This window comes from Choloepus didactylus, chromosome 13 (assembly GCF_015220235.1).
Source record: "Choloepus didactylus isolate mChoDid1 chromosome 13, mChoDid1.pri, whole genome shotgun sequence".
NCBI lineage: Eukaryota > Metazoa > Chordata > Mammalia > Pilosa > Megalonychidae > Choloepus > Choloepus didactylus.
The window spans coordinates 18,406,214-18,433,810 of NC_051319.1; the positions used below are offsets into that span (position 1 = coordinate 18,406,214).

General features: G+C 36.4%; 1 protein-coding gene across 5 annotated transcripts in view; it reads right to left on the minus strand.

The window, feature by feature from the left end:
- SSBP2 (single stranded DNA binding protein 2) overlaps nt 1-27,597 on the minus strand; it is a 402,865-nt gene that overhangs the window by 98,415 nt on the left and 276,853 nt on the right. For 3 of the 5 annotated variants that reach the window (XM_037801545.1, XM_037801544.1, XM_037801546.1), the window contains exon 5: nt 14,471-14,560. The exons of the other annotated variants lie outside the window; for them this stretch is intronic. In XM_037801545.1, coding sequence (XP_037657473.1) covers nt 14,471-14,560 — 90 coding nt within the window. The remainder of the gene's footprint in view (nt 1-14,470; nt 14,561-27,597) is intronic. 5 annotated transcript variants of the gene reach the window in all.

Here is a 27,597-nt window from a genome sequence, read left to right on the forward strand (position 1 = left end):
GGCAAAAACTGGAGTGGCCAATGACTGTTACTAAATATACAAATATAAAAATGTTTTTGCATGTGGGAAAGCAAATGAATGTCAACCATGTAGAAATTTGAAAAAGGGATGGTATTCAGGAAAAAACATAATCAAAGCAAACTGGAGTCTATGGTCAACAGTAACATTGTAATATACCTCCATTAAATGTAACAAAGGCAATATGCCAATGCTAAATGTATATGAGAGGGGGATATAAGGGAGTAATATGGGATTCTTGGTAGTGGTGTTATTTGCTGTCCTTAGTAGTATATTGTATTGTGTGACATGTTATTTTTCTTTTTATCATTTTTTCTTATTGCTAAAAAAAAAAAAAAAAACAATTTTTCTTGTAGTAATCAGTATGTTCAAGTGCTGATTGTGGTGATAAATGTACAACTTTATGATGATACCATGAACAACTGATTGTACACTGTGGATAAATGTATGGTATGTGAAGATAACTCTATAAAATTGTAGGAAAATATATATATAGAAGTAAAAGTGTTGGAGAAAACATGGTGAGAGGGATGATGCCTCACCAATATGGACTAACTACAATGTGTAAACTCTGAATTGAATCTTAGAACATAGCCTAACGTGGACACAATAATTGTAATAGTCCCTAGATTGTAAGCTCTTACAGCAGTTAACTCTATCCCTGAATTGTAAGGCCTATCTCAGAACTTTGAGATGCTGATCCCCTAGCGTATAACCTGATTGTTCTCTGGAACAATGCGTATCTCTGAGACACCTGAAATTCAGAGCTAGAGCTCGGCAGATATGAATGTCAGTATTAGTGCATACAGCCACTGTCAAAAAAAAAAAAAAAAAAAAAGCTGAAAAAGAGCCCAGACTTCAATTAGTGATATGAATGAAGCAGGTCTGGTTAAGACCACGGCAAGCCAGGCCAAAGGGTCAAGGTTGAAACTGATTGTGTTTTAAAACTTCAACTTTCATATGAGACCAAGGGAATAGACATCTATTTGGTACAGGATCTAAATTTTCTAAACGGTACAACTCTACAGTCGATTTGTTCAAACACCACAATTGCATGGAACTTTGAATAGGAAGTGAGATATGGTAGGTTAGTATAGGCTGGAGTGAAATAGTGACACATCCCAGAGTAATTTGGGTAGATAATAAAAAATACATTTACAGCCTCCCCCTCCCCAGCCCCGAGGATCTAGGGGAAGGTGCGGCTGTGTTGGACATCCTCACCTGGACTGGTGTTGATGTTGTCACAAACATTGGGACTGGCGGTTTGATGTGCTGAGCCCTTGAGCGTGGGACTTGCCCTTATGAAGCTCATTACCACAAAGGAGAGCCTAAACTTGCATGTAATGGTGCCTAAGAGTCTCCCCCTGAGTACCTCTTTGTTGCTCAGATGTGGCCCTCTCTCTTTCTAACTGAGCCATCTCGACAGGTGAACTTGCTGCCCTCCCCACTACGTGGGACCCGACTCCCAGGGGTGTAAATCTCCCTGGCAATGCAGAGTATGACTCCCGGGGATGAATGTGGACCCGGCATCGTGGGACTGAGAGTATCTTCTTGACCAAAAGGGGTATGCAAAATGAGACGAAATAGTTTCAGTGGCTGAGAGATTTCAAATGGAGTCGAGAGGTCACTCTGGTGGACATTCTTATGCACTATATAGATAACACCTCTTAGGCTTTAATGTATTGGAATAGCTAGAAGTAAATGCCTGAAACTACCAAACTCCAACCCAGCAGTCTGGACTCCTGAAGACAATTATATAATAATGTAGATTACAAGGGGTGACAGTGATTGTGAAGACCTTGTGGATCACACCCCCTTTATCTAGTGTATGGATGAGTGGAGGAATGGGGATAAAAACTAAAGGACAAATGGGGTGGGATGGGGGGATGATATGGGTGTTCTTTTTTCACTTTTATTTTTTATTCTTGTTCTGGTTCTTTCTGATGTAAGGAAAATGTTCAGAGATAGAGTGTGGTGATGAACGCATAAGTATGTTATCATACTGTGGACAGTGGATTGTATATCATGGATGATTGTATGGTGTGTGAATGTATTTCAATAAAACAGAATTTAATAAAAAAAAAAAACTAAAAAAAAAAAAGATTATTAGAGTGTCATGATTTCCTTATTGCATTTCAGCTATCTCTCATATGGTAGGAATGTTCACATATTTTTATTCTGAAAGTTCCCCGAGAAGCTTCATGAGTTTTCTGAAGGAAAGTAATGACACACAAATTATAAATCAAATGAATTTCGTCAGTTACTTCACAATTAATATACCTTAATTTGTTTAGTTTCTTTTCTGTTTTTCATGAACATCTCCATCAGACATTACTGACACCCCAGTGAATAAAGAACTCCTGATTAACCCATTTTAATTCCAACTAGTACTAAACTAATTTAGCTCACAAAATAACATACTTCTACTGGTATATTCTGCTGATAACAGCATAAGTATGTAGTTTATCTTCCTTACATCTCAGATATTCTATCACCATCAACACCTTAATTAAAATAACTCACATAAAATAACTGTAAAGTAATAACAAATCCAGTTTCCTGGATGTTATCTTGGCAAAACTAACTCAATACATAACAGAGTTATAAGCAGGTGATTCTTTTGAGTTCGTCTGAGCATCAAAATGGTCACTCTTACTACAGCCTTTTTGAGAAGATGAGAGTATATTTCTCAAACCTTCTTTACCATACAGTCATTGGATATTGGTGTGTGGCAATGGAGTTCTGGATAGTAAATGGGGTCTATTCTGTCTGCTGGTCTAATAAATCATGAAAGGCTGAATAACATTCTAAAAAACTTTTAATAATTTGTTTTAGATAAACTTATACTCAGCAATACACACAGACACTTTTTTTTTTTTTTTTTTTTGGTGTCTGTGAGACAAGTAGCTGGAGTTCTACATAAGCTGAATTTGGCTTCCATGCTGCTTCCCACTTAGTGACTGAAGTAAACAGGACCAATCAGCCCACCTTAAAACAATAGTATATGACTATGTCTTAAAACTTCAACTTCTGTGTGAGACCAAGGCAAGAGAAGTTTATTTGTTGCAGGATCTATATTTTCTGTAGCACACTAAATAATTTAACTTGTATGGTCAGTTTATTCAAACACCTTAAGTACATGGAACTTTGAATAGGAAGTGAAATCGGGTAGGTTTATACAAGTTAGGGTGAAATCCCGATACATCCCAAAGTAATTTGGATAGAGAATAAAAATGCAATTGGAGGCCCCCCTTAGAAACTCGGGAAAAATGTGGAAATGTTGGACTTCCCTACCTGGATTATGACTAATATTTTCACAAACATTGAGGACTACCAATTTAGTAGGCTGATCCCTTGATCTGGGGGCTTTCCCTTATGAAGCTTGTTACTACGAAGGAAAAGCTAAGCCTACTTACAATTGTGCCTAAGAGGCTCCCCCAGAGACTCTCTCTAAGCCCACTCAGGTTACCTCACTGCCCTCCCCCCTACATGGGACATGACTCCCAGGAGTGTAAATCCCCCTGGCAACATGGGACATGACCTCCAGGGATGAGCCTGGACCCAGCATCGTGGAACTGAGAAAATCTTCTTGACCAAAAGGGGGAAAAGAGATGAAACAAAATAAAGTTTCAGTGGCTGAGAAATATCTAATGGAGTTGAGAGGTCACTCTGTGCTATATAGGTATTCCTTTTTAGTTATTAGTGTATTAGAATAGCTAGAAGGAAATACCTGAAACTGTTGAACTGCAACCCATTAGTCTTGATTCTTGAAGATGATTATATAACTATGTAGCTTACACAGTGTGACTGTGTGATTGTGAAAACCTTGTGGCTCACACTCCATCTATCCAGTATATGGACAGATGAGAAGAAAAATGGGAACAAAATTAAATGAATAATAGGGGGGATGGGATGTTTTGGGTGTTTTTCTTTACTTGTGTTTTTATTCTTATTTTTTTTCTTGGAGTAATGATATATGTTCAAAAATTGATTTTGGTGATGAATGTACAACCAGGTGATGGTACTGTGAACAACTGATTGTACACTGTGGAGGACTGTAGGGTATGTGACGTACTCAATAAACCGAAATAAAAAAAACAATAGTATAGGTATGAAAATAAATACCTGGGCTTTATAATTTAGGGTAAGACAGGCTGACTCAGTCAAAAAAGAAGTTAAAATTTGATAAAGTATTTTTTTAAAACAGCCTTAACTTTTCATTAAAGAATACAAAATCAATCTTTTTTGCTTCTCACTTTTCTCTATTTTATAGTCACATCTCTATGCAACTTGTTCTAGATGAGAGTATCAGAGAGACATACACTTTAATTTACTTAAATATACAATTGCAAAAAAAAAGCGCCACTTTTTTCTTACCCTTCTGATATCTTGATATGCTAGAGAAGTTGTTACTGATTAAGCAGCAGTCCTTTTAAATTCACATGCAGATATAATAACATGTTAATGAAACTTACCTCTGGGTGTGGTTTGCAAGTGGCAAATTATATATATTTTTGCTTTCCTCAGAAATGAATGCTACTCGTATTCATTTGGTTACTTACCTACAAACATGGAGTCTATACTTAAAACAACTCAATTCATGTCTGAACTATATAATAATCTTTCTACGTATTTTTTAATTTTTAAGGATATTATTAGCACACCAAGTTTGTTTTGAAACTAAAGTTTACTAATTTAAATAATGCTTAAAAGTATAAACATAAGCAAGATGAGATAATCCAAATTGCACTAACTGAAGTTATTTTTGCACCCTCAGTTTAAAATATGCATTTTGAAATACATGTTCCTTAAAATACAAGTACACAATAAAATAAGGCAAATTCAAGTGGAAAAGATAGTTACCGAAGTCAATCATTTGTAATATCAGAGACCATTTATAGACTATAAAAATGACAGAAAATAGGTAAGTATTCTTGTTTCTAGGCATTCTAAGTAATTAATTCCATTTCACTCTTTCTTGATAAGCATCACATTGTGCATAAAGGGAATCTGGATTGCTCTATTCCCTGGTACTATTTTTTATACTTAAGAATATACCTGATGACTGGGGAGAATGGATGTTATCTGACATATCCTATATTCTCCTTCCACAGTTGCCAGCAGAATTGTTTTCTTTGTCCCTCAGCAGGAACAGAGCAGTTTATAATAGCCAACACTTCACTCCCAGCAACATTTCTTCTCTCTCCAGCTACTGGCTCATTTTTCACTTTTCTTTTAGAGGAGTTTTTGCTCTTCCCAATTTCTCTCTCCCCAGTTTATCCTGCATCCACCTTTATAAAGCTTTCACCCCCATTGAAAGTGGCCTTATTAAGGCCACCAATGACCTCCTTGTTAAATCCAATGGTCAATTCTCAGTCCTCAACTAACTTGACCTATTAGTAGCATTTGACACAGCTGATCACTCTTCTTGAAACATTTTCATTTGGCTTCCAGGATACCACATTGTCTGGTTTTCTTCCAATCTCATGGGCTGTTGCTTATAATTCTGCTTTGCTGGTTCCTCCTCATCTCTCTGACTTCTTATCATTAGAGTGCCCCAGGATCTGTCTTATGCTGATTATTTTGGTAATGCCATCCAGGTTCAAAGCTTTAAATACTGTCTGTATACTAATGACTCTCAAAGTTCTCTCTCTATTCTGGGCCTCACTGCTAAAACTCCAGATTCTGATATCTTGCTCCCTATTCAAAATCTCTTGAATATATAATAGTTCTCTCAATCTTGACAGGTTCAAAACTAAGGTTCTAATATTCCCTCTCATTCCTCCTCTTGAAGTTTTACCTACCTTAGTAAATATCAACTCTATTTTTCCAGTTAAATAGGTCAAAAACCTTGTAGTCATCCTTGACTGGTCTTTTTCTCAACACATATCCATCAACAAAATCTGTTGGCTCTGGCTTCAAAATATACTTTTGCAATAGCATCCAAACTAGTCTCCTTGTTTCTATCCTCCCCCCAACCCCCGACTACTCTTAACAGAGCAGCCAGAATGACTCATAAAATCCTCCATTCAGAGTAAAATCCAAAGTCCCTACAATGACTTACAAGGTTCTCATTGATCTGGCCTTCTGTTATCTTATGACTTCATATCCAACTATTCTCCTCAGCTGACACTCCATCTTAGCTACCCAGACCTCTCACTGTCTCCTGAAAAATGCCTTTGAACTAAGGGCCTTTGCGATTGCTAGTCCCTCACCCTGGAAAACCCTTTCCCCAGATATCTGCATGGCTTGTTCCTCACTTTCTTTGGGTCTTTATTCAAATGACATCTTCTCAATGAATCCTTCTCTGACCACCCTATCCAAAACATCAATACTGCCAATTTTCCTTTTCTGTTACATTTTTCTCCTTAGACCTCATCACTGTCTAATATATGGTATATTTTAAAATAATTATTTATTTTGTTTACTGACTATCTTCTTTAGCAGACTCTATGTTCTATGAAGGCCAGGATTTCTATTTATCTTACTCAGTGCAGTAACCTTACAACGGGGTGTATGATAGTTTAAAGCTATGTACTTCAGAAAACATTCCTGTGGGTGTGAACCCACTGTAAGTAGGACCTTTTGATGAGGTTACCTCAGTTAAGGTGGGATGGATTTTGGAGTCCTTCATAAACAGAATGAAATTCAGAAAGAGAGAGAAAAAGTCACAGAGGGAGCAGCCAGAAGCTGAAAGTCAATGGAACCTGGAAGAAAAAGGAGAAACCAAGAGAGGCCACCATGGGAACTGTCATGTGAGAGAGGATCCCAGGACCAAGGACCACAGGAGCCAGCCCCAGAACACCAGTCTTTGGGAAGGAAGCATCACCTTGATGATGCCTTGATTTGGACTTCTCCAAACCTCAAAACCATGAGCCAATAAATCCCCATCGTTTAAGCCAATTAATTGCATGGTATTTGCTTGAGCAGCCAAGGAAACTAAAATAGGGGCAATAAATATTTGTTGCTGAATGTCACAGACAATCTTAGTCAGTGATTTTGAAGTTTTAGGTTGTAAGAATAATATGTTAAACAAACAAAGGCTCTCCAGCCCCCACCACCACCTCAAAAGAATTCTGACAAACTAGAAGGGGGTGACTCCAGGATTCTCACATCAGCAGTTGAGAGAACACACTTGTAGAAACATTGTTCTTAGACCTTACCTTTTGGATCTCTTATAGGCTATCTAGTAGTGACCATATTCCTATACAACATGAGTCAACAAATTATAGCATATGGGCCAAATCTGGCCTGCTGCCTGTTTTTGTAAATACAATTTTAGTGGAACATAGTCATGCTCATTAGTTCACATACTGTCTATGACTGCTTTCATGCTATATGAGCAGAATTCAGTAGTTGTGACAAAGACCACGTGGCCTGCAAAGCCTAAAACATTTACTATTTGTTCCTTTTACAGAAGAAGCTTGTCGACCGCTGATCTAGAACATAAGGCAAATTATTCCCGAACACCACCTAGTGATAAGGTATTAAAAAAAAAAGAACCTGAAGATATACTAATGCATACTTAAGATAAATATGTCCCACCTATATAGGAAATTTAAAATAAACCAAAAACCTTTTCCTTATCTTCAATCCTCCAAAGAATGACCATTTTTGTTTCTGTAACCAACATTAATAAAAACCAAAGTTGTATAATAATTAGCCTTTGCATATTTGCAATTTGCTGTATAAAAATGCTTTTGTAAGGGGCTTTAATCAAAACCACAGTACTCTAGAAAGGATTTTCAATGGTAAGATTTTTCAAAAAGAAAAACTGTAATTTTAAATTATCTAAAAAACAGCTAAGCTTTTATCACAGATGTGATTTAAAATATCATTATTTTGTTGTTTCCTACTAATTATCTTGACATCTTTAATTTATATGAGTAATGTGAAAGTGAAAGGAAAGTCAAATACTGGTCCAGGATGGTCAAACTAACTTTTTCCTAAATTCTCATTTTGACAAACTAATAAATCAAAAAAGTAGGGTTTCTAACAAGAAACTATTCCATTCCATTCTAATTGGAAAACCTAAGTAAAGACTAAATACCTGACACTCCCTTCTTTGCTCTTTGTCCATCCAGTCACTGCTGTAGGGTCTTTAGTTGTTTGAAATCACAATTTTAAAAAAAGCTTATTTAGTTATTACTCAAGCTGGGCAGTTTTAATTTGTTCTAATAGATGAGGCCAGAAAAACTATTACCACAACTGCAGGATAGCATTAGCAAAGCCAGCAGCTGTCAGGCACCTTTATTTTTCAGGCTGCTTTTATCTTTATGCTAAGGAAAGACTGGGAAAATTTTTTCTATATTTAGAATCTCTGTCCTTTAAAGATTCAAAATTACATTTTTAAGAAAACGAAACCTAATTTTTTTTCAACTTTTATAAATGAGCAATTTTCCCCCCCTCATCCCTGCCATCCAAATTCTAGAATATTTAATCCCAAGATATACAATTTTTAATGCCTGAATTTTTAAACTATATATATGGATAATATTAGATGTTATCATTCAAAAAGTCAATTCTGCTCGAGATTTTCAGTACCATACTTATTCAAACTAAGAAAGGATATGATAATTAATCTTCGGGTTCATTACCTAAGATCAAAGATGACATCTAAAGTTCTAGAAAGAGAGAAAGAGATTTTTCTCCTGGTTTAGAGTAGTTCCCAAGACTAATTTCTGAAATGGCCATACTCAGGAAGGATACGAAGAAAGGCAAATCATTGAGTGAAGACAATATGAAAATTAGTAATAGAAGGAAATTAAGAAGACATGTGGATTAGTATATGTATAAATAATACTAATAATAACATTGATGGAGTCTGAACATTTGAATAGGAATAAAAGTGTAGACAAACATACTTAGAGACTAATCCTAATCCTCAAAATGTAGGAATTAATTCCAGGAATAAGTTAAATATCTGATTCCAGAAACATTTAATCAGGAGCTTTTGCTTTTTCTTTTAAATTTAAAGCATTAGATTAAATAATTATTTAACTCAATTTTGATTAATGTTGCTCCTTTTTCTTTTAAAATATCAAGCACATTGTATTACCCTAAGTTTGTTTTGCCCTTGTTGCTTTATGAAGGTTATTTATATTGAGCCTTTTCTAGGCAATAACAAACCACAGAAAAGGGGGAAATTTATTTCTATTTTTTTCTTCTTATTGCGTATTTACTATGTCAAAGCATTAGGTCAGCTTGCTACAGTGCATCGTGCTAAAAATAGCACCTTTGGGAAACATGCCCAGCACAAGTGGAGACATCTGAGAACCACCACTAGATGGCAAAGCAGCTTTACTATTGTTAATGTGATGCCTGCAAACAAAATGTAACTTAAAAATCTGCTGCAACATATTTTCTACCACATGTGAATTTCAGTGAATTCAGATTTTAAAATATGGATGACCACCATGGTCTGAAAACAAATTACGTGGTATATTTTAACAAGTATTTATAATCTCATAAGTGGCAAAGTCCTAAATTTACAACCCAATATCAATATTATTCATGTTCAACAGTTTCAGTCGAAAACACTAAAGATCCTGTACAAGAATACAACAATTGTTTCAAGATAAAAATCAAAACAAAATGTAATACATGGTAAAAATAGTAAAAGGCTATCCAGGGCTCAAAATGAGGTATTTACAAGTATATCTCACATTACTTATAAACTCAGATATTATACTACATTAGCATCTATTAAAATTATATTGTGCTTTTATACAGATTATATGTGTTTCATTACTAAAGTGATTAAAAACCAGATATAGATTTCTTCTTAAAAGTTTTCTTGTGAAAGCATTTTCACCTCCCTCAAAAGTTTTTGGTTGAAAGAAGAGATGCCCACTTCCTTAATATAGTACAAGTTATAGTAAATTCACAAGAGAAGCTTTCCTCTTACTCAAATCCATAAAATTATAGACATCTGTAAGGTAACAGAGTTAACAGTCTAATTTTTTAAAAGCCAAAACGGTGAGTTCTTTTATTTCATGAATTTTACTAAACCATTTTCACCATTATACGTAAGTGAAAAGAAAATCTAATTGGTCTAAGGAACACAATTGCTTATTTCAATAAAGTTGCAGGAATCAAAGACCTTTGTCTTTTTGTATAAATGTTATGAGTGAATATGAATAAATAATAGATCATGCTTTTAATATATAATTCAAAATACTTAGTATATAATGAAACTTTTGAATGAGACTCCAGCATAGGGGCAGGAGAGTTAGACTCAGTTGTAAATGCCTACTATGTATACTACTTATAACACCCCGATACTGTAGTTTCTGCCTCCAAAACTCCAAACTCTAGTTGGATCACTGTCTGCTTCTCTCTTTCCAACTCCAGCAGCAAGTGTTCCAAATCAGAAAGCTGCTCTAATGTTGTTCACCAGTAGCATGGTAGGTGTAACTCTGAGGATTTACAAGGTTTCTTATACAAATTACCTCATTGATAAAGGACTCCAAGTAAAATAAATGTGTTTTACTTTAATTGGCTTTCATTTTATTAGACTGACACTTCCTTTTGCATGATTAACTCTTCCCACTGATTTTACTTAAACAGTCTCCTACAGAAGCTCTCCCATTTCAATTAAAACAAAGTTTAAGTATAAACAATGTTAATATCTGTCACAAATAAGAGACTAATCTAAAGGCTGCCTTCCAGGATGGACTTATTATACATGTGAGACATTAATCATAATTATTTATTTGAGAGCTTGAATTAATTGCTATTACTCAAATACTGTTGTTATGAGTTCAATTTGTGATAATTCCACTGGGTAATGACCTTAGGTCTATACTTACATCATATTGAAAAAGGGGGGCTATTTCTGCAATGAGAACAGGAATAAAAGGAGTATGTTCATCTAGTTAGGAGAACTGTTTCAAGGTATGTAACTACTCATGTAGTAAGTAGGGCTTAGAACTAGTTAACTGATGCTTTTTGTGCTAATTACAAATTATTCTTCTTTATTTTCATTTATTCATTACATTTTAATAGACTCAATCCTTTCCTGGTCTAGTCCCATTCCAGCTGTCCCTAGGTGAGTTTTGCATTTCCTAAGAATTGCAATTCAAAAATATTCTCATACTGTACTCAGAGGCCAAAGGCAATGGGAATTTAGGAGCTGCAAGCAAGCTGAGAGATTGGATGAACTGTTCAGCAACCTTCTGACTAAGTCCATTTCGAACCAGGTTTTCTCTGATATTAGAGTCTCTGGCTTTGGAGGAGAGCCTGAGTCTCTATCCTAGTGAACTGTCTGGACCTGCATACTTAGAAGAAACATGGCCAGCTCTTTTCCAGTAGCTTCCAATCTCCCTAGCCTTGCTGGTCTTGAGCATTGTAATTTAACTCTGAAATGATACCCCATCCCGGTTCTCTAGTTTGGATCATTCTTGGAGGTCAATGTTTCTTTGGAACTGGATTAGTACCTGGTGTTTTGCACTTGAATTATGATTGTTTGTTGCTGTTTCTATTCATGGAAGCAGCTTCTCTTCATTAACAATAAGCATTATGGCATTACGGCCAGAGTCATGCTGAAGAATAACCCAATCCTTCCAGGAAACCAATGCTGATAGTTAGGTAACATTTGAGTAGCCTGATCCCATCACTATACCAAAAGACAGTAACGTCGTATTTCTTTTTTAAAAATCTGATTAGTTTGAGTTTTTCATTATCTTAGAGAGGCATTTCTAGGGAGGCAGGATAAATTTAAGCCTGTTGATAGGGAAAAACTGTATTTGAGATTAGATGGAATGGTCTGCTGTGATAAAGAGGAATGATCTGTATGACAAACTCAAGTGTATTTAAAACTTTTCCTACCTTCTATCTTCCCTTACTCAGGTAAGTTCAAATAAAATTATCCAGGGGCCCAAAGTAGGAACCACAGAATTATCCTTGATGTCTCCAACCCTTCCTCATCTACCCTTAATTTGGTTAATCTGCTAAGGCCTATCAAATTTAACTACAAACTGCTCTTCCTCTCCAATCCTACTGTCACTGCTCTTGAATAGGTTCAGAAAGTCTCTTCTTTGAACTACTACAATAAGCCACCCAACTGATACACCTACATCCAGATTCTTTAATGCGCTCTATTCTCTTTGTTCATCTTTTACATGCTTGTGTTCTTTGGAATTCTGTTGTACACCCTCTTGCCTTCTCATTCTATACTTTTTCCCTAGACAATTAATCTACTCATTTGCATTCAATTGCCTTAATATGATGATGGCCATCTAATTTTTTTTTTTTTTTTAATCTCTAGCCTAGCTCACTATCCTAGGCTTCAGATCTGTAGGTCCATCCACCTAAAAGATACTTCTACCTGAGTTTACCCACTGAATACTCATATGCCTCACCTCAAACCTACTTCTTGTTTTGTGGTCCCTATGTCAGAAAACGATACCTCCATCTGCCCAAATTAGCACTAGAAACCAGAGTATTATCCTTCAAGTCTTTCCCTCTCACTTTCTGAAATGTTATTCCTCTGTTTGCCTGGAAAACTTCTTCCAAATCACTTTTAGCCCCAACTCAGGCAGACCTACTTAATGGTTCTCTTTTCTAAGTTATCACAGAAGTTTATACTTTACCCAGTTAACAGTACATATCTGGTTGTATTGCAGCTATTTGTTTTTAATTCTCCCTCACATGTAGATAATGAGCTTCAGCAAGGTATACAATATATCTACTCATTTTTAGATGCCTACCATAGTGCTTGGTATCTAGTAGCACTCAAATATCACATTAGAATAACTAAAGTTAACTCTATTTTAACTACTCTTACCCAGACTTTGAGACAGAAGACAGGTAAGGGGAGATGGTTCATTCTATGAAATGAGAAAATTAGAAGGTATGGGTTTGTACATCTTTGTTTAATCCTAGGATGAAAGAATTTGGCTTCCTCCTTGCCCCAAGAGCCACCTGGAGAGCTTCCGACTAACTCTCAAGTAGAAAAGGTGTTCTGATTTACTCCCTACTTCAACCCGTCTTTGCCAAGACAAATAAAAGCATCAGGAAAAAATAAAATGGGCTGGAACTATTTCATGAATAATGATCAATTATGAACTTTAAAAAGGTAAATTCAATAGCAAAATTCCAGACTGCTTTCATTTGAATCCCAGTCCTGTCACTGTCTGACTTTATTAGTTACAAATCTTTTGATGCCTTGGTTTCCTCATCTGTATAATGCAGATGATAATATTACTTCACACATAGGATTCTTTTGAGGATTAAAAGAGTTAATATATGTAAAGCATTTAGAACACAGCATGGCACATAATAAACAGTATATTAAGTATTAGCTATTAATTATTATCTCAAATCGTGGTTATTTAATTGAAAATCAGGAGTTACAATCTGTTCCTAGATTATAATAAAGCACCCCCAAAACAGAATGTGAGCTCTAAGATGACTTTTGAATATTCTAGACCATGTGAATATTAATACAGAGTAGCCAAGCAAATAAGCATGACTTAAAGGGACTTCATATTTGATTTGATATTAGATTCTAATTAAGACCTTTTTTGTTCAATTGCTGTTCTTTGACAAATTATTCATAATTTTATTTCTCCATTTTCATATTTATAAGTATATTGACCTATCCTGCCATGATGGTATGGATTAACAAATAATTATTGAGGACTTTGTAAATACAAAACACTAAAATGACAAATTAGTCTGTATATACCTAACATGATTACATTAATTCTTGAAAGCCTTCAGACTCGATAACACCTAGGTTTATCTTAATTTTCTCAAATTGTTATAAAATTAAGTATTAAAAAATAATCTTCAGAATTTATGTTGGTTTGGGTTAAAAAAACTGGCAGATTCAAGATGTGGGTGTCATAAAATTAAAATGTGATGTACTGTAATTTAAAAACCAAGAATCTTTGCTAAAATAATTTGTCTTGTTGAAATTTTTAAATACTAGCATACATTTGAAAATCTCATCTTTAAACAATGTTACATAATGATACTATTAAAGATTCCATCTTAGCCACAAAGATGATTCTCAAAAATATTTTGATATAGCATATAATTCTTGGTAAATGAATAGGTTATGATTTAGCCATATTTTGAAAGCACAGCCAAATCTTGATTATGTTTAGTCTGGGGAGGTATGGCTTGGATAATTAAAATACAGAGATCTTTTCAGAACTGCAACTTTAGCCTCTTCTCCCTCCAAATCTTTACCAGTTAACTTGATCTAATTTGCATTTCCACCCCCCTTCTTTCTTGAGCAATGAAATGACTAAATAAATAAACAAACATAGGAAAAATGGGCTACTCTGTAACTAGATAACTGGTCAGAATAATCAAGAGTTGGTTGCATAGCATTATGTTTACCACAGGAATTAAAATAGCCTCATCTTCTTCCACATCTTTAAATAAAATCAAACTGGAGTTCCTATGCCTTAAAATTCCTAGTCAGAGTTTCTCTGAGTACCTGAAAGAACCCTGGTGGTACAGGACCTACTGGCATGCCATCTCCTGGGGGAATGTTTCCTAGCACTGGACTGGGAGCTGCTGCAGCACTCTGTAAAGAATAAAGGAAAAACAAACCTATATCATTACAGAGAAGGCACAAAACCAAAAGACTAATGATAATAGATTGTAGGAAGGGATGTTTTTTCATTCCTGGGAACAGATACTTGTAATTTTCCCCACTCCAGATATAAACTAAGATCCAACAGTTAACTTACATGACTGGTTAAGTTAGTTGGTTTAAACAGGTCTTTTAAACCTTTTGAAGTCACAGAACTTTAATAAGATGGTAGGTTTGAATGATGTATATAAAACAATAATAGTTTATGACAAAATGATAGAGTTTAAGTAAATACTTTAATTTAAGGCACAGGCACCCTAAATGGCAACATCAATAACAGAAATCGGTAAATATAATGTAATGAGTTTGAAGATGGTGGTTGTAGCAGTTGGAAAAAAAGAACTCTTTTTTTTTTTTTGATTATGCTTTTCTATGTGTCATAAAACAAGTGTAATTAATTTTCTACCTACAGGTGGCAACATATTATTCACTTTAGCCAAAGTATAACTATAAGGAGGTGAAGATGAAAGAGTAATTAGGAGATTGAATAAGAGAAAGGAATTAATTTGAGAGATTGGTTTCATATAAACAAATTCTAAAAAAAACAGATTGAAAAATTCAAAGTCTGCTTTCACTTGCAAATTATTTCAGGGAACTGTAGAGTTTCACAAAATAGAAGGGTATGAAAAACTGTGGGTTAGACTCTTTGTAATCAAATAACTTTATACATCTAATACTCACATAGAACATTTATACATAGGATTGTTCTACACCATGGATTTCATTCCTCAACCTGGTTGACCATATTATAAATACTAAGAGCAGTTGTCAGGTATGCGCTGATGACACATCAGCATGAATCCAACACATCTGTTCTAAAAAGAACTCAAAACAAATCCTGGATCTAGTGTATCTTTTTGCACTATCCTCATATATATGACAGTATATTCATACATGCATTAATATTTCATTAGAAGAATGATGTAATATCTCAGTATATGTAGCATATATTTCCTGGCATATAAATTGATAAAAATACTGAAGATTTTTTTTCCATATTTGGCAGTTACTAATAATGAAGGCCAATGATTTCAGTATTTCTTTAAGGAAGTATAAATTCAAATAGAGCTATCTAAAATGTTGCTTACCTATGGATGCTATAATTTTAATCTCCTATTTTAAACTTCTGATGTAGCACATTAGTATAAAAGAAGAAATAATGTTTCTAAGATATTAAGCTAAAATATTAATCTGTTATTTTAAGTAAAAACATGCAATTTCATTTCATGTACAATAATTAAGTACCTACCATTTGCCAGGTACTTTCTATTTAGCTTTCTATATCAAGTCATGTTTTTAAAAATGAAAGGCAAATTGTTTTTTCCATTTTAACTAAACTCATGTAAAAATTTAAGAGGCAGTGTTGGTTATGAGGCAAAATTACTACCAAACATGTGTCCTCTTTTATTTAAAAATACATGATGACAATCAGATCCAGGGAGAAAGGTCTGATCTACAATCTTAAGTCTTTCAATTACCATCATGTGAAATTTGCTTAGTACTAAAAGTTAGACATAGATGTTTAATTGCAGTATGAGACTTATGTATAAAAGACACAAGTTTATAAATTACACTCATCCATACTTTTATAAAACATGTATACTATAATGTTGATTGTGTTAAAAAATGTGATTAACTTAATTACTGCAACTTCTTAATGTAGTTCAAAAATTTTATTTCTTCCTCAAGTGTAGTCACCTAAAAAGTATATAAAAGACTCACACTTTCTGACTTTAAAACATTACAAAGCTACAGTGGTCAGAACAGCATAGTACTGGCATATGGTCATGTAGACCAAAGGAACTGAATCGAGATTTCAGAAACAGACCTTAACATCTATGGCCAATTGATTTTTGACAAGGCTGCCAAGTTCTCCCAATTGGGAAGGAATAGTCTTGACAACAAATAGTTCTAAAAGAACTGGATCTCCATATGCAAAAGAATGAAGGGGGACCCCATCTCACACCATATACGAAAATTAACTCAAAGGGATCAAACACTTATGAGTAAGAACCAGGCTATAAAACTCCTAGAAGAAAATGTAGGGATGACCTCTGGGATCTTGTGTGAGGCAACGCTTTCTTAGACTTTACATCCAAAGCACAAGCAACAAAAGAAAAAAACAGATAAATGGGACTGCATCAAAATTACAAAAACGTTTTTGCATCGCAAAAGTGAAAGGACAACCTACTCAACAGGAGAAAATATTTGGAAACCACAGATCTGATAAGAGTTTAATATCCAGAATACATAAAGAAATCCTACTACTCAATAAAAAGAAAAACAACTGCATTTTGAAAAATGGGCAAAAGACGTGAGTAAACATTTCTCCACAGAGAATATACAAATGGCTAAAAAGCACACAAAAAGATGCTCAACATCATTAGATATTAGGAATATGCAAATCAAAAGCACAATGAGATACCATTCCACACTCCCTAGAATGGCTACTACTAAACAAACAAACAAACAAATAAAAAAAAAACCCACAAAATTACAAGTGTTGGAGAGGATGTGGAGACACAGGGACACTCATTCACTGCTAGTGACAATGTAAAATTGTGCAGCCACTGTGGAAGATAGCTTGGCAATTCCGCATCCTGCGTCTAGGTATATGCTCAAAAGAACTGAAAGCAGGAACTCAAACAGATAATTACACAATGATGTTCAGTGGCATTATTCACAACTGCCAAAAGATGGAAGCATCCTGTGCCGGTTTGAGTGTATCGTGTCCCCCAAATGCCATTATCTTTGTGGTCTTGTGGGACAGACATTTTTGGTGCTGGTTGGATTTGCTTGGAATGTGCCCCACCCAGCTGTGGGAGATGATTCTGATGGGATGTTCCCATGGAGGCGTGGCCCCGCCCATTCGGGGGTGGGCCTTGATCGGTGGAGCTATGTAAATGAGCTGACTCAAAGAGGAAAGAGAGTGCAGCTGGGAGTGATGTTTTGAAGAGGAGCAAGCTTGCTAGAGAGGAACGTCCTGGGAGAAAGCCATTTTGAGGCTGGAGCTTTGGAGCAGACGCCAGCTGCCTTCCCAGCTAACAGAGGTTTTCCGGACGCCATTGGCCATCCTCCGGTGAAGGTACCCGATTGCTGAGGTGTTACCTTGGACGCTTTGTGGCCTTAAGACTGTAACTGTGTAGTGAAATAAACCCCCATTTTATAAAAGCCTATCCATCTCTGGTGTTTTGCATTCTGCAGCATTAGCAAACTAGAACACATCCCAAGTGTCCCTCAACTGAAGAATGGATAAATAAAATGTGGTATATACCTACAATGGATTTTACTTCTCAGTATATACCCGGAAGATTTGAAAGCAGTGACGCGAACAGATATCTGCACGCTAATGTTCACAGCAGCATTATTCATATTTGCCAAGAGATGGAAACAACCCAAATGTCCTTCAATAGATGAGTGAATAAATACAACGTGGTATATACACACAATGGAATACTATGCGGCAGTAAGAAAGAACGATGTCGTGAAACATGACAACATGGAGGAACCTTGAAGACATAATGCTGAGCGAAGTAAGCCAGGCACAAAAAGAGAAATATTAAATGCTACCACTAATGTGAACACTGAAAAATGTAAAATAAATGGTTTATCATGTAGAATGTAGGGGACCCAGTGATAGAGAGCAATTAGTGAAGGGGGAACGATAACCTAATAAGAACAGATAAGTTATTGTGGGTAAATTTAACGTTCTGGGAATGCCCAGGACGGACTAAGGTTTGTTAATTTCTGGTGGGTATGGTAGGAACAAGTTCACAGAAATGTTGCTATCTTAGGTTATCTGTCTTTCTTACTCCTTTGCTGGGTTGTAGTCTACATATTTTCTTGGGTTACAGTAAGAAGATGTTGGAAGTAAAGTAGTTATTTTAGGTTAGTTGTCTTCATCTTATTCCCTTGTTTTGGTTTGTTTGAAATTTTTTTTATTGTATGTTTTTAAAAAATTTTTTTTGATATAGTTAACAGTTAATTTAGAAAAAAAAAACCAATGAAAAAATATACAGAGCCCCCCTGAGGAGCTGGGGAAGAATGCAGGGGTGTTGGGCTTCCCCACCTTGATGGTTGCTGATGTGCTCACAGACATTGGGGACTGGCGGTTTGATGGGCTGAGCCCTCTACCACGGGACTTGCCCTTGGGAAGACTGTTACTGCAAAGGAGAGGCTAGGCCTCCCTATAATTGTGCCTAAGAGCCTCCTCCCAAATGCCTCTTTGTTGCTCAGATGTGGCCCTCTCTATCTAGCTAAGCCACCCTGGCAGGTGAAATCACTGCCCTCCCCACTACATGGGATCTGACGCCCAGGGGTGTAAATCTCCTTGGCAACGTGGAATGACTCCTGGGGAGGAATCTAGACCTGGCATCGTGGGATGGAGAACATCTTCTTGACCAAAAGGGGGATGTGAAATGAAATGAAATTAAGTTTCAGTGGCTGAGAGATTCCAAAAGGAGCTGACAGGTCACTCTGGTGGGCACTCTTAACACACAATATAGATAACCCTGTTTAGATTTTAATGAATTGGAATAGCTAGCAGTAAATACCTGAAACTATCAAACTACAACCCAGAACCCTTGAATCTTGAAGACGATTGTATAACAATGTAGCTTACAAGGGGTGACAGTGTGATTGGGAAAGCCATGTGGATCACACTCCTCTTTGTCCAGTGTATGGATGGATGAGTAGAAAAACGGGGGCAAAAAAAAAAAAAAAAGTTAAGAGTTCTTATTTTAACTTTAATTATTACCATTGGTGGCTCAGATAGAAAAAAATAAGTTGTATACACCTCTGTATGGTGGTTTCAAAGTAATAGAAATGGAATAAAATTTTGTTTAAAAATAAAATCGGGATGTAATTGATTACTAAATATAATTAGCTAGCATTTAAGATTCTACACATTTTAAAACTAACAGTGTGATTTACTAAGGATGCTAGAGAGTCAGTTGCCTAAGTAAACAGTAGGGAATTAAGACAGAGAATCAATATTTGGTGGAACAGAAGAAATGGTTTTAAGTATATGGAAAGTTGTTTAGGTAATAATAAAGGAACTAAAACAGTGATATAATGATCAGAAACTGGAAGGGGAAAGGAAAGGGAGGGGTAGGTAGGAGAGACACTGGGCAGCACATTATTGTGTGTTTTTGTTGTTGTTATAAAGCTATCTGTTTTATTTTTAGGCCATATGCAGGTATTTCTTTGAGAAACAATTAAGATGGTGATAGTAGGTAACTTGTCTTGATAATTTTAATGCAAAACACAGTTTAAATATTGGTTAAAGACATTCTTTATCAGACTAAGAAAACTTTCTATGATTAGTACTCCAAATACCAAATTTTAAGGAAATCAGGAATAAGTATGAAATTTTAATCAGATGCCTTTTGCCTTTTAACTTTTTTTTTTTCTTTTTTAAAAAAACTTTTTTATCAAAAAATTTTAAAAAAAAGTTCAAACAAAACAAAGGAATAAGAAAAACAACTAACCTAAAATAAGTACATTGCTTCCAACATGTTCCTACCATACTCTAAGAAAATTAACAAACCATAGTCATTCCTGAGCATTCCCATATCATTAAGATTACCCTCAATATCTTATCTGTTCTTTTTTTTTTTTTTTAAATCATCATTTTATTGAGATATATTCACATACCACGCAGTCATACAAAACAAATTGTACTTTCGATTGTTTACAGTACCATTACATAGTTGTACATTCATCACCTAAATCAATCCCTGACACCTTCATTAGCACACACACAAAAATAACAAGAATAATAATTAGAGTGAAAAAGAGCAATTGAAGTAAAAAAGAACACTGGGTACCTTTGTCTGTTTGTTTGCTTCCCCTACTTTTCTACACATCCATCCATAAACTAGACAAAGTGGAGTTTGGTCCTTATGGCATTCCCAATCCCACTGTCACCCCTCATAAGCTACATTTTTATACAACTGTCTTCGAGATTCATGGGTTCTGGGTTGTAGTTTAATAGTTTCAGGTATCCACCACCAGCTACCCCAATTCTTTAGAACCTAAAAAGGGTTGTCTAAAGTGTGCGTAAGAGTGCCCACCAGAGTGATCTCTCGGCTCGTTTTGGAATCTCTCTGCCACTGAAGCTTATTTCATTTCCTTTCACATACCCCTTTTGGTCAAGAAGATGTTCTCCATCCCACGATGCCGGGTCTACATTCCTCCCCGGGAGTCAAATTCCACGTTGCCAGGGAGATTCACTTCCCTGGGTGTCTGATCCCACGTAGGGGGGAGGGCAGTGATTTCACCTTTCAAGTTGGCTTAGCCAGAGAGAGAGGGCCACATCTGAGCAACAAAGAGGCATTCAGGAGGAGACTCTTAGGCACAAATACAGGGAGGCCTAGCCTCTCCTTTGAAGCAACCGTCTTCCCAAGGGTAAAACTTATGGTAGAGGGCTCAACCCATCAAACCACCAGTCCCCTATGTCTGTGGTCATGTTAGCAACCATGGAGGTGGGGTAGGCGAATACCCCTGCATTCTCCACAGGCTCCTCAAGGGGGCACTACATCTTTTTTTTTTTTTTTTCCTTGTTTGTCTTTTTTTTTTTTCTTTTTTTTAACTTTCCCTTCTTTTTTAAATCAACTGTATGAAAAAAAAAGTTAAAAAGAAAACAAACATACAATAAAAGAACATTTCAAAGAGACCATAACCAGGGAGTAAGAAAAAGACAACTAACCTAAGATAACTGCTTAACTTCCAACATGTTCCTACTTTACCCCAAGAAAGTTACATAATATAGCAACATTTCAGTGAACTTGTTCCTACTACATCCATCAGAAATTAACAGACCATAGTCATTTCTGGGCATCCCCAGAACGTTAAATAGCTTATCTGTTCTTCTTGGATTATTGTTCCCCCTTCCTTAATTGCTCTCTACTGCTAGTTCCCCTACATTCTACATTATAAACCATTTGTTTTACATTTTTCAAAGTTCACATTAGTGGTAGCATATAATATTTCTCTTTTTGTGCCTGGCTTATTTCGCTCAGCATTATGTCTTCAAGGTTCATCCATGTTGTCATATGTTTCACGAGATCGTTCCTTCTTACTGCCGCGTAGTATTCCATCGTGTGTACATACCACATTTTATTTATCCACTCATCTGTTGAAGGACATTTGGGTTGTTTCCATCTCTTGGCAATTGTGAATAATGCTGCTATGAACATTGGCGTGCAGATATCTGTTCGTGTCACTGCTTTCCAATCTTCCGGGTATATACCGAGAAGTGCAATCGCTGGATCGAATGGTAGCTCTATATCTAGTTTTCTAAGGAACTGCCAGACTGACTTCCAGAGTGGCTGAACCATTATACAGTCCCACCAACAATGAATAAGAGTTCCAATTTCTCCACATCCCCTCCAGCATTTGTAGTTTCCTGTTTGTTTAATGGCAGCCATTCTAACCGGTGTTAGATGGTATCTCATTGTGGTCTTAATTTGCATCTCTCTAATAGCTAGTGAAGCTGAACATTTTTTCATGTGTTTCTTGGCCATTTGTATTTCCTCTTCAGAGAACTGTCTTTTCATATCTTTTGCCCATTTTATAATTGGGCTGTCTGTACTATTGTCATTGAGTTGTAGGATTTCTTTGTATATGCAAGATATCAGTCTTTTGTCAGATACATGGTTTCCAAAAATTTGTTCCCATTGAGTTGGCTGCCTCTTTACCTTTTTGAGAAATTCCTTTGAGGTGCAGAAACTTCTAAGCTTGAGGAGTTCCCATTTATCTATTTTCTCTTTTGTTGCTTGTGCTTTGGGTGTAAAGTCTAGGAAGTGGCCTCCTAATACAAGGTCTTGAAGATGTTTTCCTACATTATCTTCTAGGAGTTTTATGGTACTTTCTTTTATATTGAGATCTTTGGTCCATTTTGAGTTAATTTTTGTGTAGGGGGTGAGGTAGGGGTCCTCTTTCATTCTTTTGGATATGGATATCCAACTCTCCCAGCCCCATTTGTTGAAAAGACCATTATGGCTCAGTTCGGTGACTTTGGAGGCCTTATCAAAGATCAGTCGGCCATAGATCTGAGGGTCTATCTCTGAATTCTCAATTCGATTCCATTGATCTATATGTCTATCTTTGTGCCAGTACCATGCTGTTTTGGCAACTGTGGCTTTATAATAAGCTTCAAAGTCAGGGAGTGTAAGTCCTCCCACTTCGTTTTTCTTTTTTAGAGTGTCTTTAGCAATTCGAGGCATCTTCCCTTTCCAAATAAATTTGATAACTAGCTTTTCCAAGTCTGCAAAGTAGGTTGTTGGAATTTTGATTGGGATTGCATTGAATCTGTAGATGAGTTTGGGTAGAATTGACATCTTAATGACATTTAGCCTTCCTATCCATGAACATGGAATATTTTTCCATCTTTTAAGGTCCCCTTCTATTTCTTTTAGTAGAGTTATGTAGTTTTCTTTGTATAGGTCTTTTACATCTTTGGTTAAGTTTATTCCTAGGTACTTGATTTTTTTAGTTGCTATTGAAAATGGTATCTTTTTCTTGAGTGTCTCTTCAGTTTGTTCATTTCTAGCATATAGAAACATTACTGACTTATGTGCATTAATCTTGTATCCCGCTACTTTGCTAAATTTGTTTATTAGCTCTAGTAGGTGTATCGTTGATTTCTCAGGGTTTTCTAGATATAAGATCATATCATCTGCAAACAATGACAGTTTTACTTCTTCTTTTCCAATTTGGATGCCTTTTATTTCTTTGTCTTGCCGGATTGCCCTGGCTAGCACTTCCAGCACAATGTTGAATAACAGTGGTGACAGCGGGCATCCTTGTCTTGTTCCTGATCTTAGAGGGAAGGCTTTCAGTCTCTCACCATTGAGTACTATGCTGGCTGTGGGTTTTTCATATATGCTCTTTATCATGTTGAGGAAGTTTCCTTCAATTCCTACCTTTTGAAGTGTTTTTATCAAAAAGGGATGTTGGATTTTGTCAAATGCTTTTTCAGCATCTATTGAGATGATCAATTGATTTTTCCCTTTCGAGTTTTTAATGTGTTGTAATACATTGATTGTTTTTCTTATGTTGAACCATCCTTGCATGCCTGGAATGAACCCCACTTGGTCATGGTGTATGATTTTTTTAATGTGTCTTTGGATTCGATTTGCAAGTATTTTGTTGAGGATTTTTGCATCTATATTCATTAGGGAGATTGGCCGGTAGTTTTCCTTTTTTGTAGCATCTTTGCCTGGTTTTGGTATTAGATTGATGTTAGCTTCATAAAATGAGTTAGGTAGTGTTCCATTTTTTTCAATGTTTTGAAAGAGTTTGAGTAAGATTGGTGTCAGTTCTTTCTGGAAAGTTTGGTAGAATTCCCCTGTGAAGCCATCTGGCCCTGGGCATTTATTTGTGGGAAGATTTTTGATGACTGATTGGATCTCTTTGCTTGTGATGGGTTGGTTGAGGTCTTCTATTTCTTCTCTGGTCAGTCTAGGTTGTTCATATGTTTCCAGGAAATTGTCCATTTCTTCTACATTGTCCAGTTTGTTGCCATACAGTTGTTCATAATATCCTCTTATAATTTTTTTAATTTCTTCAGGATCTGCAGTTATGTCACCTTTTTCATTCATTATTTTGTTTATATGGGTCTTCTCTCTTTTTGATTTTGTCAGTCTAGCTAGGGGCTTGTCAATCTTGTTGATCTTCTCAAAGAACCAACTTTTGGTGATATTTATCCTTTCTATTGTTTTTTTGTTCCCTATGTCATTTATTTCTGCTTTAATCCTTGTTATTTCTTTTCTTGTACTTGGTTTAGGATTGGTTTGCTGTTCATTTTCTAGCTTCTTCAGTTGATCCATTAGTTCTTTGATTTTGGCTCTTTCTTCCTTTTTAATATATGCGTTTAGTGCTATAAATTTCCCCCTTAGCACTGCTTTTGCTGCATCCCATAGGTTTTGGTATGTTGTGTTCTCATTTTCATTCGTCTCTATATATTTAGCAATTTCTCTTGCTATTTCTTCTTTAACCCACTGATTGTTTAGGAGTGTGTTGTTTAACCTCCAGGTATTTGTGAATTTTCTAAGTCTCTGATGGTTATTGACTTCTAATTGTATTCCATTGTGGTCAGAGAATGTGCTTTGAATAATTTCAATCTTTTTAAATTTATTGAGGCTTGTTTTATGTCCCAGCATATGATCTATTCTGGAGAAAGTTCCGTGAGCACTAGAAAAGTATGTGTATCCTGGTGATTTGGGATGTAATGTCCTGTAGATGTCTGTTAAATCTAATTCATTTATCAGATTGTTTAGGTTTTCAATTTCCTTATTGGTCTTCTGTCTGGTTGATCTATCTATAGGAGAGAGTGATGTGTTGAAGTCTCCCACAATTATTGTGGAAACATCAATTGCTTCCTTTAGTTTTGCCAGTGTTTCTCTCATGTATTTTGTGGCACCTTGATTGGGTGCATAGACATTTACGATTGTTATTTCTTCTTGCTGATTTGCCCCTTTTATTAGTATGTAGTGGCCTTCTTTGTCTCTCAAAACATCCCTGCATTTGAAGTCTATTTTATCTGAGATTAATATTGCTACACCTGCTTTCTTTTGGCTGTAGCTTGCATGAAATATTTTTCTCCATCCTTTCACTTTCAGTTTCTTTGTGTCCCTGTGTCTAAGATGAGTCTCTTGTATGCAACATATTGATGGTTCATTTTTTTTGATCCATTCTTCGAATCTATATCTTTTAATTGGGGAGTTTAATCCATTTACATTCAACGTTAAAACCGTGAAGGCATTTCTTGAATCGGCCATCTTATCCTTTGGATTATGTTTGCCATATTTTTCCCTCTCTCTATTAATATCCTTTATTGTACCCATACCGAATCTCTTTAGTACTGAACCTTTCTCCAAGTCTCTCTGTCCTGTCTTTGTTTCTCTGTCTGTAGGGCTCCCTTTAGTATCTCCAGTAGGGCAGGTCTCTTGTTAGCAAATTCTCTCAGCATTTCTTTGTCTGTGAAAAATTTAAGCTCTCCCTCAAATTTGAAGGAGAGCTTTGCTGGATAAAGTATTCTTGGCTGGAAATTCCTCTCACTCAGAATTTTAAATATATCGTGCCACTGCCTTCTCGCCTCCATGGTGGCTGCTGAGTAGTCACTACTTAGTCTTATGCTGTTTCCTTTGTATGTGGTGAATTGCTTTTCTCTTGCTGCTTTCAGAACTTGCTCCTTCTCTTCTATGTTTGACAGTGTGATCAGTATATGTCTCGGAGTGGATTTTTATGGATTTATTCTATTTGGAGTTCGCTGAGCATTTATGATTTGTGTATTTATGTTGTTTAGAAGATTTGGGAAGTTTTCCCCAACAATTTCTTTGAATACTCTTCCTAGACCTTTACCCTTTTCTTCCCCTTCTGGGACACCAATGAGTCTTATATTCGGACGTTTCATATTATCTATCATATCCCTGAGGTCCATTTCGAGTTTTTCAATTTTTTTCCCCATTCTTTCTTTTATGCTTTCATTTTCCATTCTGTCATCTTCCAGGTCACTGATTCGTTGTTCAACTTCCTCTAGTCTTGTACTATGAGTGTCCAGAATCTTTTTAATTTGGTCAACAGTTTCTTTAATTTCCATAAGATCATCCATTTTTTTATTTAGTCTTGCAATGTCTTCTTTATGCTCTTCTAGGGTCTTCTTGATCTCCTTCATATCCCGTACTATGGTCTCATTGTTCATCTTTAGTTCTTTGAGTAGCTGCTCTAGGTGCTGTGTCTCTTCTGGTCTTTTGATTTGGGTGCTTGGGCTTGGGTTATCCATATCGTCTGGTTTTTTCATATGCTTTATAATTTTCTGTTGTTTTTGGCCTCGTGGCATTTGCTGAACTTGATAGGGTTCTTTTAGGGTTTGTAGACCAGTTGAAGTCCTTATCTCTAATTTATCAGATCTACAGCTTCGTGGAGTAGACTTTCTCTAACTAACCAGCAGGTGGCATCCACGAGCCACCTGTTCTCCACAAGCCAGATCTCCCCTGCTTAGCCTTTTTGGTGAGTGGGGGAGTGAGTCTTGTGGGGCCCAATTGGTGTACCAAGCTTGCGTGTGTAGTTGGTGTTGCCTGCCCTGTATGTGGGGCGTGTTTCTGGGCAGTCGGGGAGGGGGGGTGGCCCTAACAATCAAATCTCCCTGATGATCCTAGAGTTTTAAAGCTGCTGCAATAGTCTAATCCTTCAGTTCAGTCCTGCCACAGTTTGTCTCTGCCACTGACCCACAAGTCTTTGGTATTGGCGTATGGCTCCTGAGACTTGCAAGTGGGCCCCTCTTCCAGGCTGTGCACCCCGGGTCCTCTGTTGAGGGATGACTGTGCTATGTCACAGGTGAGTGCCGTCCCCCCAGGGCAGTTCTGGGCTGCTGGGCTGTGTTGGGAGGCTCCCAGTCTGCTCAAATGATGGCTGAATGGGGCTCTGTTAATTCACACTGCTCCCCCTTCCCAGCTCTGGGACATTCAGCTGAGGTTGCAGGGAAGGCTAATGTCCACGCCCAGTTTTGTGGTGTGTGCCTGTTATTTGAAGCACTTCCGTCACACTGGGTTGTCTGGGGCAGCTCTGGGCTATGGGGCTGGCGATGGGCAGGAGTGTTTCCTGTCCACCAGGATGGTGGCTGTGAGCGGACACCCCCCTTTTCTTGGGAAGTTGTGTTGTTTAGTGAATTTTCTCAGCCACTGGATTATTGCCTTTTGTCTCAGAGCTCTCTTAGTTCTGCTCTTGACTTGACGTGCCCAAATTTCAATTCTTTGAAGCTTTCTGTATTGAGCTTCTTAGAGTAATTGTTTTAGAAAAAGCAAAAAGGATTTAAAAAAAAAAAAAAAAAAAAAAAAAAAAACGGCCCTCCTCAGAGATCTAATGGGTTATTGAAATGCTAATAGACAAAGCAACCAGGGCCATTAAGGAAAGGTGCACAGGGCAGAGAGATCAGCTTTGCTTCGGGATTTGCATATGCGCCT